The sequence below is a fragment of the Centroberyx affinis genome, unplaced genomic scaffold (genome assembly GCF_046629955.1).
Source record: "Centroberyx affinis isolate AG114_WGS23_722 - 3 ecotype Tasmania unplaced genomic scaffold, CSIRO-AGI_Caff_v1 ptg002081l_1, whole genome shotgun sequence".
NCBI lineage: Eukaryota > Metazoa > Chordata > Actinopteri > Beryciformes > Berycidae > Centroberyx > Centroberyx affinis.
The window spans coordinates 65,981-85,082 of record NW_027280408.1 but is presented as its reverse complement, the minus strand read 5'-3'; the positions used below and the strand labels follow the sequence as shown (position 1 = coordinate 85,082).

Genomic DNA, 19,102 nt, shown 5'->3' with positions numbered 1-19,102 from the left:
GCCACTTCCTCTCTCAATCTTAAAGTCACACAGCAAAGTTGTTGCATTCTCTCCTTCAGTCAAGATGGTACCAGAGTTTGTCTATAGAGCTATAACAGCAAGTGTTACTCAGAGTACTCCCATATGTGCACTTCAATTCTAAAAAAAATAAAAAATAAAAATAACTCTAATATTTTTGGTAGCCTGTGGCTTGCTCTCAGGCAGGGTCATTTCCCACACAGCAGCCCATCTCCTGTCAGAGACGCCTCTGATCTAGGCTTCACAGTAGAGTAACCCCACAGAGGGAGGACAGGGGGCTTACTTTTATCCCAAATATCAATAGTGTTGGCATCCCTAGAATATGGCACCACATAAGTCTCGAAGCATATTTCTGATAGGCCTCCAGGTTCAGCTCCAAAGACAGTTGGCTGCACTAAGGTTCATTGGTATTGAGCATGAAGTCTTATCAGAGATATGCTTTGACCTTAAACTATGTTATATGAAAAAGTTTAAATAGATTCAGGTGCCACAAGGCGACAAACCAAATTAGATGATTAGTGGGTATGGAGGAGGAAAACCTTTCATGTAGTGTTGAAGCAGATAATTCATGACTCCTAACATCTTCATTAACAACAGAGCAATACAAACAGCCGCAGGACAATTACCGATGCAGAGATTTGCCAAAGGCTTGGATCAGTCAATAAAACACTTAATTTTCTCTCTACTTAAGTTTGACAGAGGGAAGGTTTATTCACTTTTGATCTCTGAGAAATACAATAAGATTTTTTTTTTAATTCCTTTTCCAAGAAGCGAGCAAATAAAATACAAAAGCTAAAACGAAAAAATGCCTTTGGCATTCAGAAACATGGGTACAGTGGAATCAGATCAGTAATGTGATTCTCTGATACCACCTCCTCTAAACCTGCAGGAATATTTTAAATCTGAGCAGCAACAACGGGAAGGATGTTTTGGAGAGGCACACCTAGGGAGCAAATGTGGTCAAATGATGTGGGTGATAAAAGAGGGTATAAACCTCTGGAGCAAATCTGTAATATAGATGATCAGACTCTGTCTTGTATACAGCAGACAGCGCTCATAGACAATATATTTTCCAGAACATCACATAAGCTACTCTATGAGAGTGTGCTTCAAAGTAAAGCATCGGGAACATCTGAAAATGCAAAGCAAGTCTGAGATGCTGATGAAGTTCACCACCCACCTGTCATAAGTGATACTCCCAATGCCCAATCTCCCAATCTCCACACACACACACACACACACACACACACACACACACACACACACACACACACACACACACACACAGACTCAGAATCCCTTTCTATCTCACTCCAGCACAGATTCACATAAACACACACACACACATACACACCAGCTGTCAAGGGACCCACCCTGCAGCACCCATTGCCAGCTAAAAATATGCGCTAAGTTACAGCCGCCTCCAAATGAGGAGGGATGTTATACCACAGCCATCTTAGCACTCCAAATGCTTAATAACCTCTAATTACTTTTGATGTAATTTGACGTGAAGAAACATCTGTCTGTTTATGCATTTCTGCCAAAGTAAACTAGAGTCAAAGAGGCAAAGGAGAAGAGCAGCAGCTGTTTCATTCAGTAACAGCGATACCAAGAGGTGTTTTGAGAAACAGCGTCGCAGCAATCTCTTCCTCTGGAGGAATGTAAAGTATTTTCTTTACTTCCTTTTTATGCTGGCTGAGGTGTTAGTCATAAGTATGCTCATACTGAGCTTATATGGAGCCCTGGGCATAATCGTGTCAATGCAGGGCATGAAATTAACAGCCTGCCATCCGCCAAAAGTGGGTTAATTTCAGCCTGGGTGAAACTATCAACTTTGTCATGTTGGCAGGCAGCTAATTTGCCTCCGTGTATGGCCAAATAATAAGTTAACATTTCTTCTGATTGCAAAAGTGGTCTGTGAAAATCAGTACAGTACAATAGTCTTGTAATGTTAAACCATCTCACAACTGACTGCAGCTCTCTCCTTATCCCTGGTCTCAACTGGACTGCCTCTGCCAAACATCATCCCCAGGCTACGGAAACATTAATACTACATTGTGCTTCCAAATGACAGTCTTGTCTCCTGAGCAGTTCTTCTGAGATAGCCGTAATATAGGCATAGTTTATTACAGCAGCCTTTCCATGAAATACTTCATTACCAAACAAACAAGCGACGCAGAATTGCCACATGGTAAGTGGTGGCGATGACAAGAGACTGACAAAAGTTAGCTGTTAGTAGAAGGGCTATAAACTAGTCAGTGCACCCCGTAGCTCTCAGTGCTTATTATGGCTCCAAAAGTTTACTGATACCTGAGTGACTTCACAGATGAGATTCAAAATGAGATTGAAACCTGTCTTTTTCTTCATATTACTGTTCCCACAGCACAAAAGGTGATTAGACCTACTCAGAGAATGTAATTAGGTTTTATCCACCTTCATCATCGTATGGGTTTCTGCTGAAAATTATTGTATTGGACATGATACTGACTAAGGTTAGCAGAGCAAGAGCTGCTTGGCTAAAATAAGACGAGGTGTGCCTAGAGGTAGCTGGGACACTCTGCTTCTATGGTGCGTGGACTATTGGGTGATCATCCCTGATGGGGATGCCATATATAAAGGTCAAAATTTCTAACTTTGAAAGGCCATAACTGCTACATCACTGATCCGATTTTGACAAAATTTAGAGGAATAATGCATTTTGGCAGCGTCTTCTGGTGTTTACAATAATTACACTAATTGGCCTGATGGGAGTGCTATAATTAAAGGTCAAAATCTTTAACTTTGAAAGGCCATAACTCCTACACTGTAAGTCTGATTGAGATGAAGGGTCCTGCTTTTGTGCATCAAGGTGCAACCACTTGCACAACTTCAGAGTTAGTGCACCGCAAAATATGCTTCCATGGGCAGATGACTTTTTAAGTTGAATTCCTGTTTTTCAAGATATTGAATTCCCTGTCATCAGGTTTTCCATGCGTAATAATGCACATTGACAGTTTTGTATTAGAAGACAATGACTCACACAATAACCACATTTGCAAATACACCTAACTTTGAGTAAAATAAAATATGTTTCCATTTTTATGTTGTTTGCATGTAGTTTGTTTTACTTAAACAACATCTCTACGTGTAGAATATTTATTGCAATACATCATTCTCAAATTAATTTTGATAGCGTAGTTTAATTAGTATCAGCACTCCCCTCTAATGTGCTCCCCTGCCCATTTGGGCCCGATCAATGTCATGATGACCCACGAAATTACAGAATGGCTGGAGAAAAATCTGCTTGTGCCCAATGAAATTGCCACTTCGCAAGGTCACAGTGCTTGATCTGCGGCTGGCACTAAATTAGGGCTTGGAACTTGCTACACAAAACTATCCTTTCAAATTACACTGATTGGGCCTAATGAGGGCGCCATAATTAAAGGTCAAGTTTTATACTCCAATGTAATATGTCAGACACCGGTGGTCCGATTGGAGGGATGATGCATCTTCAAATCAAATCAAATTTAAGTTTACACTTCCAGCAAAACAGGTACGTCACAAAGTGTTTTACAGAGCAACAGAGGACACAAATACAATTTAAAAACATGTGAAGACAAACAGAGTTGTTGAGATCTTGTATGTGTTTGTTTGCATGTGTGTGTGTCTTTGTATATGTATGTGTACCTGTGTGTGTGTATGTGTGTGTGTGTGTGTGTGTGTGTGTGTGTGTGTGTGTGTGTGGCTTCGCCCACATGTGCAAAGTGAATGTGAATATGAGAGGGTTCTGGAAATAGATGAAGAAGTGGCAAACATAGCAAGCAGGACTTTCTGGCAGGGAAGGGAGGAAAGGAATAGGGTGTGTGTGTGTGTGTGTGTGTGTGTGTGTGTGTGTGTGTGTGTGTGCGTGCGCGCAATGGTGGTTTGTTAGGGATGTTAAGGTTGTTTGGGCTGAAAGACATAAAAATGTCTGATTCACTGACATGTGAAGGAAGCTGGTTCCAAAGACGGGAACCATCGTAGGAATAGCAGCATCCTGTGAGCAGAGGTTGTAGGTATGTTTGTAGGGATCAAGTATGCCTGAGATGTATTGAGGGGCATCATTTGTGGGGGCAGACGTGTTTACTTTTTGCATAACACTGTTAATGCATTTTCCCCGTTCTTCACTAATTTCCTGTCAGAAGAAGTCAACTGGGTAACCCCTCTATCAGCTGCCCACTCACTACCACTACAGATACATCCCATACCATTAATCACTTACCATGCTGTGGTTACAGCACGAGCAAAAAGAAGACAAATCTGCTTGTAGGCAGAGATCAGTGCTACAGATATGCCTGAATTTTTAATTTTCTCTCACGTCACACATTAAATTATTTAAATAGTGCAAAGTATTTAATTGTTTTATGTCTCAAACACATTAAGAAAAAAAAATATTTAAAGATGTCACTACATGAGTAGATTAAACATGTATGACTTTAATCGAACAAACACAAATATAGATAGATGTGATCAATATTACATAATTAATTAGTTCTCTGAGAAATGATGAATTAAATGACTTCCCTTTCTCCCTGCAGGGAGAGGCCTTGCAGTGGGCACGTTATTGTTGTAAGGTGTTAATGTTATACAGCTAACTAAACGTTGCAGTATTCTCACATATTTGCTTACAACATCAACGCTAGCGGCTGGTGTGGGAAACTGTTATCAAACCAAAATAACTAGCCAATGGTCAATTACAACAAACAGGCTAACAAGCTGCTGTAGCAGGCCCGTATATATATTTGCATTTTCAACAACAAAATACCTAATCTGAATACACTATTAGCATTTTAATAACTGATGACACATGAGCCATATTATTGACATTAATATTGTTTACTTACATTTGTAGTCTTTTGAGTTTGGACTACGGCCAGCACCAGGAACTTCATCGCCCATGCTCATGTTACGTAACAGTTAGAATGTTTAGTGTGAATTGTATGCAGTTTCCAAAGCAACGCCTCACACCTCTGTAGCATGAGCCACGCCTGCAGGAATCATGGACCCTGGCTGGTTTTAAAATGTCTGATATTTTGTTTAACATGCTCAAAAGGTTGGAAAAAACAACCTCTTGGGCTGGTCGCCAGCTCTGGATACCTGCTGGCCCAGCCAAAACATACCCACAGAGAAATGAGTCTCCAGTTCTATGTGGTGATATACCACACAGAAGTGCCAGCCTAGTTGTTAAGGTTGGCTGGTTTTATTCAATATTCATAAAATCATTTGAATCTCCAGACAGAAATGAAGATGATGGAAAATCAGACTCCATACAGTAATCCATATATCTCCCTCACTTACATAGCCTCCACCACAATTGTACCATCAGATTCCCTTGTGATTTTTTATTATGTTAACAGATGTCAAACAGCGATCGAATTATCCCAATTTTTAAATAAATGCGACACATTACTATTTACTTTATAATTTCACCAGCACAAGCAGCATAGTTGGGATGAAAATGCACTTCTCTCGGTGGAACGCTGCCATTACTTTTGATTTTAAGTCATAATGCTGCTTCAAGAAAGCAAATTGGTCCAGGAATCGAGGCGGCATATTCTGTCAGTGTTACTTGCATAAATTTGCAACACTGTGATGCTGTTTTGATTTGTAGGCTGCACTATGGTTTGGTGAGACCTGCCATGCACTGCTCTGCCTGCATCCTATCTACAGTGGTATAACGGTGAATGAGACTCAAGTTGGTCATAATATTTTTGAATGGCAGCAGTTTCTACTCTGTTTCGCTGTATGTGTCCTACTCTGTCCCATGTGGGTGTGTTTCATCAGTTGTTAATCATGTAGTCTAAATAATAATAATAATATTGATCATAATAATAACAAGAGAATAACACCTAATTGACGGTGTGTCTATGTGCAGCTAAAATTCCAATGTTGTAATGTATTTTTGTGTCCCAAAAGGACCTTTCAATTTTTAATTGTCCCCTGTTATCCTTCCCATACAAACATATACACATGCAGAGGGTGGTACACACCTCTTGGCAGACATTTACTATTGTCTATTTACAAAAAATGTATTTACTCATGCAGGCACAGATGAAGGATGTTTTCATTGAATTTATGCGTCAATATGTACCTTTAAATGCCCCCTTCCCCAGACACATACAGACACACTTTAATAAAATTCTCGTATAAAACTTCCCTTTCTGAAATTTCTTACACTGCAGTATGTCGACAGTTTTCATGACTAATGAGACTTCAAACATTGTATCCATATAGAACTGGATTCAGACTGTGCGAAATTACATGTGTCTTTCGCGGATTAAGATACACCAATTTGCACTCTTCCTATTCAGCTTTTGCCTATTTGATGTGTGCAGTGAGGATTTTGGGTGTGCCTTCACTTGAGCACAGGTTCATTCAAAACCTTAGCTTCTTCATCCTTCCCATGGGTATTCTGGAAAATCGGGCCATGGGTAATTTGCCTTTTCATGACTTTCTGCTTGAGCGTTGCCTTTATATACTGTGTGCCTTTAATTCAGTTTTGTTTAGGCTGACTGCGCACTGAGATTGAATTGGCGACTTGCCCTAATTGGATAAAAACATGCTGTAATAAACTATATTTTACAAAATCTGAATTGATTTAGGGTATGCTGCATTTTTTGAATTATGCAGCCTCTAATTCCATTTAATTGTAGGTTCAACTTCCAAACATGGATTCACTTTAACAAACAATTGCGCAGAGAACTAAGGTAAATATGATAGCTTCCCACAAGTCTGTGGAAATCATTTGCCATTGTACATGTAGGCCTATCGTTGCAATAGAGCTACATGTTTATAAGTAACCACAAGTTTACTGCATCACTTGCATCAGGCACACACCATGGCCTCATCATCGCCATCAGCATCCCATGGATCTGGGTGCATAGGTGCAGGAATGCCTCAGCTCAGGGATGTAATGCAGCATGGCATGTTTTTGCCAGCGTTAAAAGAACTGTATCACCAGAAGTATTGATACATCTAAACCTAGACACCAAAAGTACTTTCCACAACAGGCCTTTTAGCACTGTGTACCGCGTTGTTTGCTCGGGGTCGAAGGGTCCTGGACTTGTTATAGTCTAGTCTTCCTAGCACATCAAGTCAATGTTCATAGAATGTTGTCTTTTCGTACTTGAATTAATCTACAGTGGTCACATCTATACAGTGGATTGCAGCTATGATGTTTGGAAAGCATGCGATACAATCTGTCCATGATCAGGTCTTTTCTATGTGTACAGTGTGTCAGGCAGTGGGAGACCTAAGATATTCCCACAAAGCCCTTGAAAAAGACAGACAGCCTTTGAAAGTAACTGTTGCCAGGATGGAGAGGGCACATGGATGGATAGGATGATCCATCTTTCATGATTCCTTAAAAGCTTGAGCACATAAATGGCAGGGCACATCTTGATCGCTTAGTAGTAGTTGAGGAGAGTGGTCAAATTGTCGATGCATGGAGATGTCTTGTTTTACACCAGAAAATGCAAGGGGAGCACTAGACATTGCAGAGCTTTGGGTGTGTATTTCACTTAAGTCAAAAGTGTGCATCAGAATAATCCTAATGTGAAACTGGACAAGCCTTGATTCATATATTCATCACCAATATGCCTCCTGCAGGAAGCCACTTATCCCTGTGTGTGAATCGGAAAATTGGGGCACACTCGTGAAAACAGAATTTAGCACTACTGCATGGTGCTTAAGTGAAGGTCTGAATCAGACACAGCCAGTATCTGTGAATATCATAAATGAAACAAATCCCTCCGAAGCTCAAATTCCAAGAACCAAGCTTTTCATCTGTGATGTCATACTGATTTACAGCCTGGAGCTGCTCCACTGATAATGAACCGGAGACTGACTTTGTACATTCCTGGAATGTTAGCTCAAAAAGACATCGTGGATATTGGTACTGACTCCTTTGCCATGATGTTCAGTTCATCCTCTATGCAGCTGTACATTGGAATGACATCAGAGACGGGGCGAAAGTCTTCTCTCTTGTTTCTGGCGGAGACAGTGATGAATGTTCACTAAAACAGACCAAACTGTTATAGAGCATAGGAATGACATGAACATTTGAATGCTGAAGTCTAACTTTAATCCAAGCAGTATTCCTTGATCACATTAAATAATGAGTATTGCAGGTCTTAATACAAAGGAATTAATTCCAAAACCCTACACTGTATATTTGTGGAAAAACTGTTGCCTCCGAAATCCATCAATTCATATTCCAAAAACAGATGACACCATTCTCAAAAATACTACTATTTTAAGATAGCTAATAACTTTGGTAGTAAAATGTTGCCCTTCAATTTCATGCAGCAGTCATTTTGTACAAATGTACAGCACTATCTTCAATTTGTGGAAACCAAAGTGAAACTCTTTCCACATGTCGCTATATACCTGAACGTATCAGGAAGCATGAAGATTCTGCTGGAACCATACTTTAAGAACATAAAGTATACAGTAAACATATATTCAAAGCCAAGAATGTGGTTTGCCTCTCGACACAATACTGGGGTAACCGAATACTCAGCACTCGCTTCTCAGTCTTGCACTGTCTGTCCCTGGTGCTAAATCTGGTGTGAGTGAAAGCATTCTGATTAGCTTAAAGCCCCATCACACTCTCAGTCAGCTAGACAGACCCAAGGCTCTTCACAATGCAAGCCCATTAAAAATACTGCTGCACACATACACATTCTCAAACAGCGTGCCCATCTAAAAACACAAGGCCTCACTGTATCCGCCTGCCTACTTCTCCCTCTCTCTTGGTTTGTCATTCACAGCCATGTCATCCCTCTCTGTCTCACTTGTGAGTAACTAGAGGGATTGTGTGATTATTTTCCAGACCTAAGCAATGGCTAGAGAGATCAAGACTGCTGGTGCCAGTCTGGCTCAGCCTCAGCACACAGTTGAGCTGGATGGCAATGAGCTCCTTAACAATGTCCCAGCAGCATACCTTGTCACTCCATTTTGTGCTTATTACCACAATCTAAAACCAAGGGCAAATAAGTTTCTTATCCTTGTGCCACGCGTCTCCTCAAGAATTCTGCCAGCCTGGCATCCTGGGGTGAAGCAACGAGAAGCTACAAAAGTATGTCTCAGCAGTCGACTCGCTCCCGGGGCCACTCCACATCAAATGTAAAGGTGGACTTTACCAAACTTTGGAAACTAGCCATTCAATGTAATTACCTACTGCGGGAGGTAAACAGTAGGTGGGGTAGACTTTTGAAAGAGACAAACATAGCTCAACTGTTCCCCATTAGTCCAACACAACAGCAACACAACAGCAACAACAACACAAAGTTATGCCCATATAGATTGGATAGGAAACGCAATTCTCATAATATATTCGCAACCAATCAGATTTCAACTTGCACAGCAGCCTTCCTACTGTTGGGCAACAGATACTGTATATTCTGTATGCAATTTTGAATAATCTATTCGGAAATGAGATCTAATTATGAAATATGAGTGACCAATCTTTTTAATGTCTGCTCAGCCTAATGCGAGGATTAAGCCAATCCAGGATCTCATTACAATGTGCTGGAAATTAATTGATGAATGCTCTGTATCTCATTAACAGTGGAAATGCAAATTACCGGCTAACAAACACACAAACAGATCCAACAATATTGTGTATAAGAAGTGTATCAGGGTTTTTCTAAAAAGAATTGTGATGCTAATATATCATAATTCTTTGTATGACTGTATCATGTTCATGTTAAATATTTTGATAGTTTTTGAAGAGAAAAATAAGACTGTAGATTTCACCAAGTCTGAAAAAGAAACTTTACAGTAAATTCAATTACATTTTTAAGATATTGGTGGAATAGCTGAACACATGCATGTTGTGTGCACACAAACACACATGCACACGTGCGCAGACACTCATGCCAGAACTAGCACTCATAAAAAGGCATTTTACATCACCCTAAAAACAAAAAAAGGAAAACTACAGTGCTGAGGGAACCTAAAACTGTTTGAATTTAGCGCAGAATGTTTACTTAATATCTTGTGATTTTCTATGATCAAGCATAAAGTAAACACATTAAGTTAGATTTAGCAATTTGACTCAGAGGTGATTTGCATTGCAGAGACTGAGCGTTCTACATGGATATTGAAAATCACATAGAAAGACAAATACGTTCATGCAAATGATGATACAGTGCAGTGCAACACATGAAAGGCCTGGTTCTATGGCGTAATGAGGGTAAACACAGAGGCAAAGTGATTTACTACAGAAACACAAGTAATTATGCTGACCGTTTATCTCTACACTATACTGTAATTGCTGTCTTTATTTGCACATCAAACACTAAAATACGTCCTACACGTCTAAGGAAAACAACAGCATTAACACGTCTAGGACTCTAATTAGGGGCAAGCAGACTGGGAGGTACAGGCTGGGATTGGCCACTTCAGACTTAAAAAACACTGTTTTGATCTGGAAACTAGAGAGTTTACCATGAATCATGTCAAATAAAAACAATACATTGTTATGCACACAGACTTTACAAAAGATTGATCTTGTATTGACATAGTTATTGCGTATATGTAATTTGAAAGAACAGGTGTATAGCAGAGAAAATACAAGCAACATGAGCCTCACTGAATATCCCCCCCTCCCCTTTTGCGCTCTAATCCACAAGGAGCAGGTGTTGTGCACTAATCCTGGCCTTTCAGCCACTCTCTAATTATATATTGCTACCCCAGCAATCATTACAACTGGACGTGATGATAGCACTGAACAAAGACCTGTATGTGTGTGTGTGTGTGTGTGTGTGTGTGTGAGAGAGAGAGAGAGAGACAGAGAGAGAGAGAGCAAGAGAGATAACACATTCAAATCCTAATCAGACATCTGCAGTAAATTATAAAAAAGTAGAACTCACAAACCCATGCAACATCTCCACACTCATGTACTCACTCACTCTTTCTCTCTCTCTCTCTCTCTCTCTCTCTCTCTCTCTCTCTCACACACACTCACACACACACACACACACACCCACTCAGTCTCACACATACACAAACACAAACAAGCAGACACTGGTTGTAACACAAACACATTGCACATGCACACACATGTGTATGCGCATGTGCACACACACTGCAGGGCTCCTGTTGTTTGAATAACAGAATCACAGCTCCACAAAATCAAACTGGCCACTTGGGTAACTCCAGCATGACTGCCCAGATGTGTTTCCTCTACTGCAAGCTAGAATTAGTAGATACGACAGGAATTTACAAAAACCTTATCAGCAAAAAAACATGTATCACCTTTAAATCACTTTGAGAGGATGAATAACTAAACATACAAAGCCATATGGAAAGCATGGAAGGACTTTACTGCCAGCAGAGATTGTATTTGGATTAGAGAAATGTTAATTATCATTTTTTTCAAACATTTAGCTGCCAAGCCAACTACTACTAACTAGGCCACATGTTTTTGGACAACAGATAATTTTAACTTCATTAATCAAGTTGATATGATGTTAACTAACCTAAAACAAATTACAAGATTTGCATGGTTTTCACCAAGTGGTGAGTATAAGGCTCAATCATTGGCTGAGAACAGTGTTAGCACAGTGTAAGCGAACAGTGTTAGCCCACTGTTGGCAGCCTTGGAGGCCTTCCAGTCGTCACTTGGAGAATAAAAATCCCTTGTGTGTTTCAAGGAAGATTAATTTGACTCAAGAAAACTGAATTTGAATTGGGCAAACCAAATTTTTCCAACCCAATTTCAAGCCTTTGCATTCAGAGAGAGAGAGAGAGAAAGAAAGAAAGAAAGAAAGAAAGAAAGAAAAAAAGAAAGAAAGAAAGAAAGATGCATTGGAGAAAGAGGGTCAGAATTGGACAGAGAGACAGGGACGGTGAGACACAAGTAGAAGTGAGGGAACGGAGCAACAGAGAGAGAGTATGGTCAAACTAATGACAAACTAGGGAGAGAGGAACAGTGTGAGGGATTGAATTAACTTTAGGGAGAGAGGCTAATGAGTCCATGGTGGCTGAGAAAAACACGTCACGTAGGCTGGCTCATCTCATTAATTGTTTAAACCTGCTAACACATTTAATACATTCTCAAGCTGCCTCTGAGGCCTTCCAGTCCTGCAGGCACACCGGTTCCTGACAGGACCATGGTGCTCTCCTCAGGAAGAAAACCTACACCACTGTCTGAGAGAGCTAGTCATCCTGGAAGACATGAGAGACCTTTGCACAGACTGAATGGCATTTAGCATCTGCACTCTACATTTTCTGCTGTTTGCCATCATTTCGGCTATGTCAATTCTTCCAGTGTCGTGTCAGGCTTGCTTTGTGGCTAGTTGTCTTGAGTCTAAAAAAAGAGGCGAGACATCGTAGACACTAGACACTAGATACTGATGAGAGGGTGAAGGCAAGGAGTTGACACTAGACCAGAGGAAATAGCTGAAATAGAAGCAACTGGCTCTCCCTCTCTTCATCTTCGCACATATTGTGGCGCAGTTGTCACTTCATTGTCTGTCTGATGAACACTGTCTGACTGACTTTGGTCTGAGTTCTGAGCCGGGTCTGAAGAGGCAGAGGACATTGTTTCCCCAGAAGTGTGTACTTTCCGTCAGATGAATGATTCATCGGGGCACGTGTTACGACAGGAGAACGTAAAACCAGTAATGTAAAGCAAAGTGTAACTGTCAGAGAGATAAGGAGTGCCTAGCAGTAGTGATACTCTCAGATAACGTCTCAGTTGAAGTCTCAAATATCTTATTCAAGTGTTTTTCTGTTTGTTTTTTTATTTTATAATTTCAACAGACAGAGCTAATGCTGTAAATACTGTGCTGAAAATCAGTCGTGTATAGTGTTGACAGGATCCTATGTCATTCTTGCTATAATAGCAATACCTTAGACAGTCTGGCATATATTTCCATAACTAAGGTAAATGTTTGCCATTTTGCATTGTTTCACTATCACCTTAAACTTCCTGTGTCTGACAATTTGCCTCAAACACATCAACTCACCAAATTTCATGAAAAGGCCCCACTAAACTCTGAAGTGTCCTCCTCCGATGTGCCCAGAAATAAGTGTTTTATCTTCTCCCTCTCTACTTGATTAAGGCATAATAGGATTCACATGCCCCAAACACTGGTATTGTCTTTTTAATACTGGTATTGGCACAGTTTATTTTCCTCAGCAGGTTATCTGCTTCCTCAGCTACAGCACAGCTGATAGGTGTATTACTCTATAGGCCTAGAGCCCTCATATCATCATTAGTGGTATAAAGTCAGTAGTTGAAAGCTCTAAGAATTACTGCACTAAAGGTGCGCTAATGAAAGGAAACTCAGTCAAGGAAGCTTGACTTACTGCATTTTTCTACTATGTGAATTGATTCAATTACCCATCAAGCCACTCGATATGAACATCCCATGTATCCAAGAGGTAATGTGTAAGGTCAAGTATAAATTTCAGAGACTGATACTATCATCTGTATCTTCAACCTATGCAGTATTTTACTTTCATCGTCTCATTCAAGTGGATGTCAGCCTTCCTCATGGCCACAATGATTTATCGGTCTCTAGAGTGAATCCACCTTGGCATATACAGCACATGAAAGAATGTTAGCTTGAATTCTTTTTAATAAAGCCGTTCAGCAACACTCATTTCTGATTTCCTATGAGCTGTTGCTCAATATGCATGAGGGAGAAAGGATCCTCACACGCTTCAGGCAACAGCTGATACAAATCATGAATTTGCAGAGACAAGATAAAAGCTAGGAGACAGCATTCTCATTTATGGACACTCTGATTTCCCACTGCTGTTGTAGGAAGCATCCAGTCAATGAGAAAATGTACCCTCTCTCTCTTTCCTCTCTCCTCAACTGCAGCAGCCTCTATCCCTCCTCAGCTAGATAGAAATCTCTTCAATCCGATTAACTGCTCTTGGATTTGGCTCATAGGCTGAATAAGCAAAGGAACCTATAGAAAACAAGCTTTGTCTTCCCAATAGAGATCTACTCTTTAAGTGAGTAAGAGTTTATGTGTTGTGTCTGGCACCTGTCAGTGGGCCTGCAGAAGCTGCAGCTTGGATAAATTAAACATGTTATGCTTCATTTGAGCAACTGGCTTACCATCCCCCCATGACCATCCGTTTCTCTAAAGAGAAACCCTCCTAGACTAAAACATAGCAAGCTGTAATGAAAAAAGGAAGAACCAAGAAAACGGCTTATTTCACAATGTCTTTGCCAAGGTCTATTGTCTTAACTGAGTCAAATATAATTCTACCCCAGACAATCAATAAATGAACAACTGTTGATAAAATGTAGCTTCTTGACAGTTGCAAATGTTATCATGTTTCTTAGCAATACACCTCTGCTATGGGAAACCCTATACTATCTTGGCTCTCCTGACCGGTGTAAAATGTGTTCCTCTGGGAAGCAAAAGGGAAAGTGGAGAGAAGGGTTTTTATTTTTCTGACCCTGACCAAACAAAGCCAGACAGACGGGTGATTATGTTGTTTGTTTTCCCATTCACTGACGTGAATGAATATAAAAGCGAATGCCCAGAAAAGATGGAATCTTATTATGTGTCATTTGTATGGTTTCTGCGTGACAGAAGGGAAGAGATGGAACACATTTAGAAGGATAATTGCTTTGGTCAATAATGACGGGTTGCCTGTTTTACATTCCATTATGTGGAGGACGGGCCCCGGGCCGTTTCATCACCGAGAGATAAATAAAAGGATGGTGGAGCCAGAAGAGACCCATATCCCAGGTAAATGAGTGCTTTATGAGGAAGATTAGCACAAATCCCTCACAAACAGAGCATCAGCGCATGTGGGGCGAGGGGCGCTTTCGGATGCAAGCCTTGGCTACCTCCGTCATGCACATTCCCCCGGCAATCGATCAAAGCCCCAAATCTCAGCCACACACATGGACAGGCAGGAGTAGGGGAGACAGTATGACAGCCTACATTGGAAGCTATTGAGTTGAAGAATGGGAGCCTCACCTGACACACAGCCACCCAATTAGGCTCTTGGGATGCAAATATACACACAAGGATGTATGCACATGTGAGCACACACACACACAGTCTCTCTCTCTCTATCTCTCTGTCTCACACTTACACACACACACACACACACACACAGCTGTGCCTCCAGCCCATATTGTAGCAGCACATTGGAGCATCTGTGAAATAGTATTCTGATTGTATAAACAAGCTCTGAATCGCATCTTCAGAGAGTGCTGCTCATTAAACTCTGTTAACCTGCAGTACTAATATCTGCAGGGAAAGCTGAGTGAGACAAACACACACCTGCTCCACTGGAAATGCATTCCTCATTCCCTCAGTGAACGTATAGCTCCTCCCAAACCAGCAGTCAGCACTCCCTGTCACATAGAGATATCCATACACTCTCTCTCTCACACACACATACACACACCAACAACAAAATACAGATGGCAAAACCACAAAACTCGCATCACAGAAAAGAACCCACAAAGGGGAGGGACAAGAAGACAGGAAAGACAGAGAGAGGAGAGATCAGAGCTGTGAAGTGGGTGCAGGTGATGGAGAGGCCAGAGGGAGGTAGAGGAGGAGGAGAGGAGGAGGAGCAGAACAGTTTCAAAACACCTGACCCACACAAGTACGGCACATCTGTTCCATGCACCAGCGAGTCCTCTGGTACTGCTGTAGCCCAGGTACACCATAGTAAAGACAACCTGCGCGGGGAACAAACTACTCATTAATAGAGCCCCATGTCACGTCTCTATGCCAAACACCATCTGTACTCACTCACTCACTCACACACCACTGCTTTACCCACAGCGACCAAAACAAATATACACACCACCAACAACTAGTAAAAAATCTATTTTTTTCTTTTTTTTCTTCTTTTTTTTTAAGTAAAATCCAAAATGTGTGACACAACATTTCTTAAACAACCTAATGTCCCAAGACCATGCTTTCAGTGGAACTATTCATAGTCCATTACCTAACAATGCTGCACAGTCCCAGCAGGGCAAGTTTTCATACGTATTGCATTACCAAAGCAATATTGTATTACTGAAACAATCCCAACAGTGTAATCCATGCCACCTGAGCGTCGAAGTGTTTACCATAATGGAATATGGAACGGTGTAGAAACAGGTGGGGAGAAAAGGTGGGCAACTGCCTGGTACATACCGTTGGGGCTCTCCTCATCGATGGTCACTATGGTTGCAGGGGGGCCTGACCGGGACAGCTTACACTCTGCATAAGCAAAGAGAAAAGGTAAATTTTACGATTGATAAAGTTCACAATCATGAGTTCAATAAATTCCCTTTTCCTACATTTAAAAAAAGTACATTGGAATAGCAAGTACATTACACTTGGCAGCTTATGAAAATGACTGCATACTGTGTAAAGTAAAAGAATTACAATTAGCTTGTTGCTGTAATATTTAAGCTACATGGGGTTGACTATATACAGTACTGAATGCGGCCGATAACAATGCAAGGACAACATTGCAAAGACCCCATCTTAAATACAGTAACTAGGAATGTAAATATTTCATCGCTCTGAGGAAATAAACCTCAGCAGAACGTCTGTTCTGTGTCTATCTGTCATGCCATAAGCTGTCACACTGACACGTCTTTATAAATGGTGATATCAATGACTGCTACTGTACAACGATGGACAAGAATGGACTGTACGACACTGACACAAATGCAGACAAACAGGGTGGTCGATGCATGTGGCGACATCATAAGCCGAGCGTTGACTAGATCAGCTTCACAGATGGAGGGTCACAACAGCTAGACAGTATGAGCACATGAGACACAGGTAATGGCAGCTCGACAGACAGCGCCAGATGGGGCAGAAGGAGAGGTGGAGAGGATGGGAGGGGAGAGAGGGGCTTGTGCCGAGGGAGGAGTGAGGAGGTGCTGCAAGGCAACACGCTCAGCGACTGAAGTGAAGGATGTTCAACATTAAATGTGAGTCTTTCAATAGGGGAGGGAGAGAGAGAGAGAGACAGAGAGAAGAGAGAGAGAGAGAGAGAGAGAGAGAGAGAGAAAGAGAGAGACAGAGAGAGACAGAGAGAAGAAGAAAGAGAGAGAGAGAGAGAGAGAGAGAGAGAGAGAGAGAGAGAGAGAATGCAGAAATAGAATAAAATGAAAGGAAAATGGAGACAACGGATGTTTGCCCTCTTACCCTCATACTGCCAGTCTGAAGGGGTCAGGGGTTAGTGGAGCCAGAGGGAAGCAGAGCAGAAGCATGAAATTAAAAAAAAGCATGAAACAGTTGGTTGAGGGAGAGCTCCGACGTTAGAATAGAAAAAAAAGACCATTAGAAAAAACGACAGAAGGAAGAGGAAGACAGAAGGGGGGTGGGGGAGGAAAGAGGAGTCTCCACTGGAGAAATAGTGAATGTTAGTGAACCACAAACAGTTACAAACATGGCCAGCAGATCTCTCCTCGCTGCCAGCAGCTGCCGGCTGACGTTATTCCACATGAGAGGTAGTGGGGAACATTGCAAACATGAACCAATTGCAAAACTAAAACACTTTTTCGAGGTAAATGAAGTGTTAGTGTGTGTTCCTAGAAAAGGCATAACAGCGTGACAGAACACTGGAACCCATACACAAGTGAGTCAGAATAGTCTCTTTCTCTTTCTCAATCTCTCTCTCCCTCTATCTTGTAAGATATGGAGACACAAGCAGCCTGCTGTCAGGTGGTGTCCTGTTGCATTACATGTAATCAGAGAGGGACAGCAAAAAACAGACGGATATTGACACCACATCAACAGTCATCGCTCTAGGGTTTCCCAGCAGCCTTCTGTTGCCTAACTTCAATTGCGCATCTAAGCACCTGTTGCCAGGTGCAAAACAGTGGATAGTTTTCCTATCAAATATGCATGCCCATGAGCCCTTCGCTAATGTGGAGGTTTAAAAGCGCATATTAATCAGAGATAAAACCCCAGGATGTAATGTTGCTCTAATTTTAATTAAGGCTGTTTCCAAAGCGCAGGTACGCATGATAATTAGCAATTAAATGGCAAGGAAAACCTGAGGCCACAATATGGAATATTTCATTCAAATCATCAATTGCATATTAATTTCCTTGTTCCTTCCAATTTGAGTTTGTTTCAGGAACTGGCCAATGTTCTTTTGAAATGCATCAAGTGTAAAGAGGTTATCCAGAGGCGGCGTTTTACATCCATGTAACGCATCACAGCTTTGCTCCATATTGCACAGGACTGGGAGTGTGAAAATCCATTCTCAGTAGAAAAGAATCTGCTGGGAAGCACACAGTACCTTCCCTAATCGAAAATCCTTTGGGAGTAATTCTCAATGCATACTCACTCTGCACTGCTAATTTCTATGGTGTACTCACTATTCGGGTTTTGAGTTACATGATTTTATAGCAATTAGAACACCTGCACCCATCTGCTGAAGAAATAGCAGGATGAGGGTTTCCTTTAATAGCGACAAAATGATCAGAGCAACTGGGTCACACCTAGCAATCTGAGACATAAACAACATGCAACATCAAAATAAGTATGCAAATCTGCTCTGAGAGAATATACTCTCTGTGTGAAGTAGAAAGAGTGTGTGCATAGGTGTGTGTGTGTGTGTGTGTGTTTGTGTGTGTGCGCATATGTGGTGTGTGTGTGTGTGTGTGTGGAATAAAAGTTACTTGCAGAGAAGCCTCACTCATTTTGAGAAGCTTTTTAAAGGATCACAGGGAGTCTGTTCTGTTAGTTTTGTATATGTGTGTTCAATGTGTGTGTGTTTGTGTGTGTGCACGCAGGTGCGTGTGTGTGTGTGTGTGTGTGTGTGTATGTGTATGTGTAAGTGGTAGTTGTGGCAGTGGGAGGGGAGGATGTCAAAAGGCTGCTTTGAAGAGAAAAGGCAGAACCAAGCAGAGATGAAGAACAATACATCCTTTTGCAGTGCGGTATGGTCCCCTAGTGCGATCAGAACACCAACACACACACCAAGGCACAGAAACACATACACACACAGCCATACGAACACACACACATACACACATACATACACACACACATAAACAAACACACACTAACAACGTCTGCTCAGAGTCATGTTGACTACAAAGCCAAAATGGTCT

The 19,102-nt window shown here is 41.3% G+C and overlaps 1 protein-coding gene across 1 annotated transcript in view; it reads right to left on the bottom strand.

Annotated features, from left to right (window-relative positions):
- Positions 1 to 16,241, bottom strand: part of LOC139654384 (protocadherin-15-like) — a gene marked incomplete at both ends in the record, with an annotated part of 37,093 nt that extends 20,852 nt beyond the window's left edge. The window contains one exon of the mRNA XM_071531435.1: positions 16,176 to 16,241. Coding sequence (XP_071387536.1) covers positions 16,176 to 16,241 — 66 coding nt within the window. The remainder of the gene's footprint in view (positions 1 to 16,175) is intronic.
- Positions 16,242 to 19,102: the final 2,861 nt, after the last annotated feature.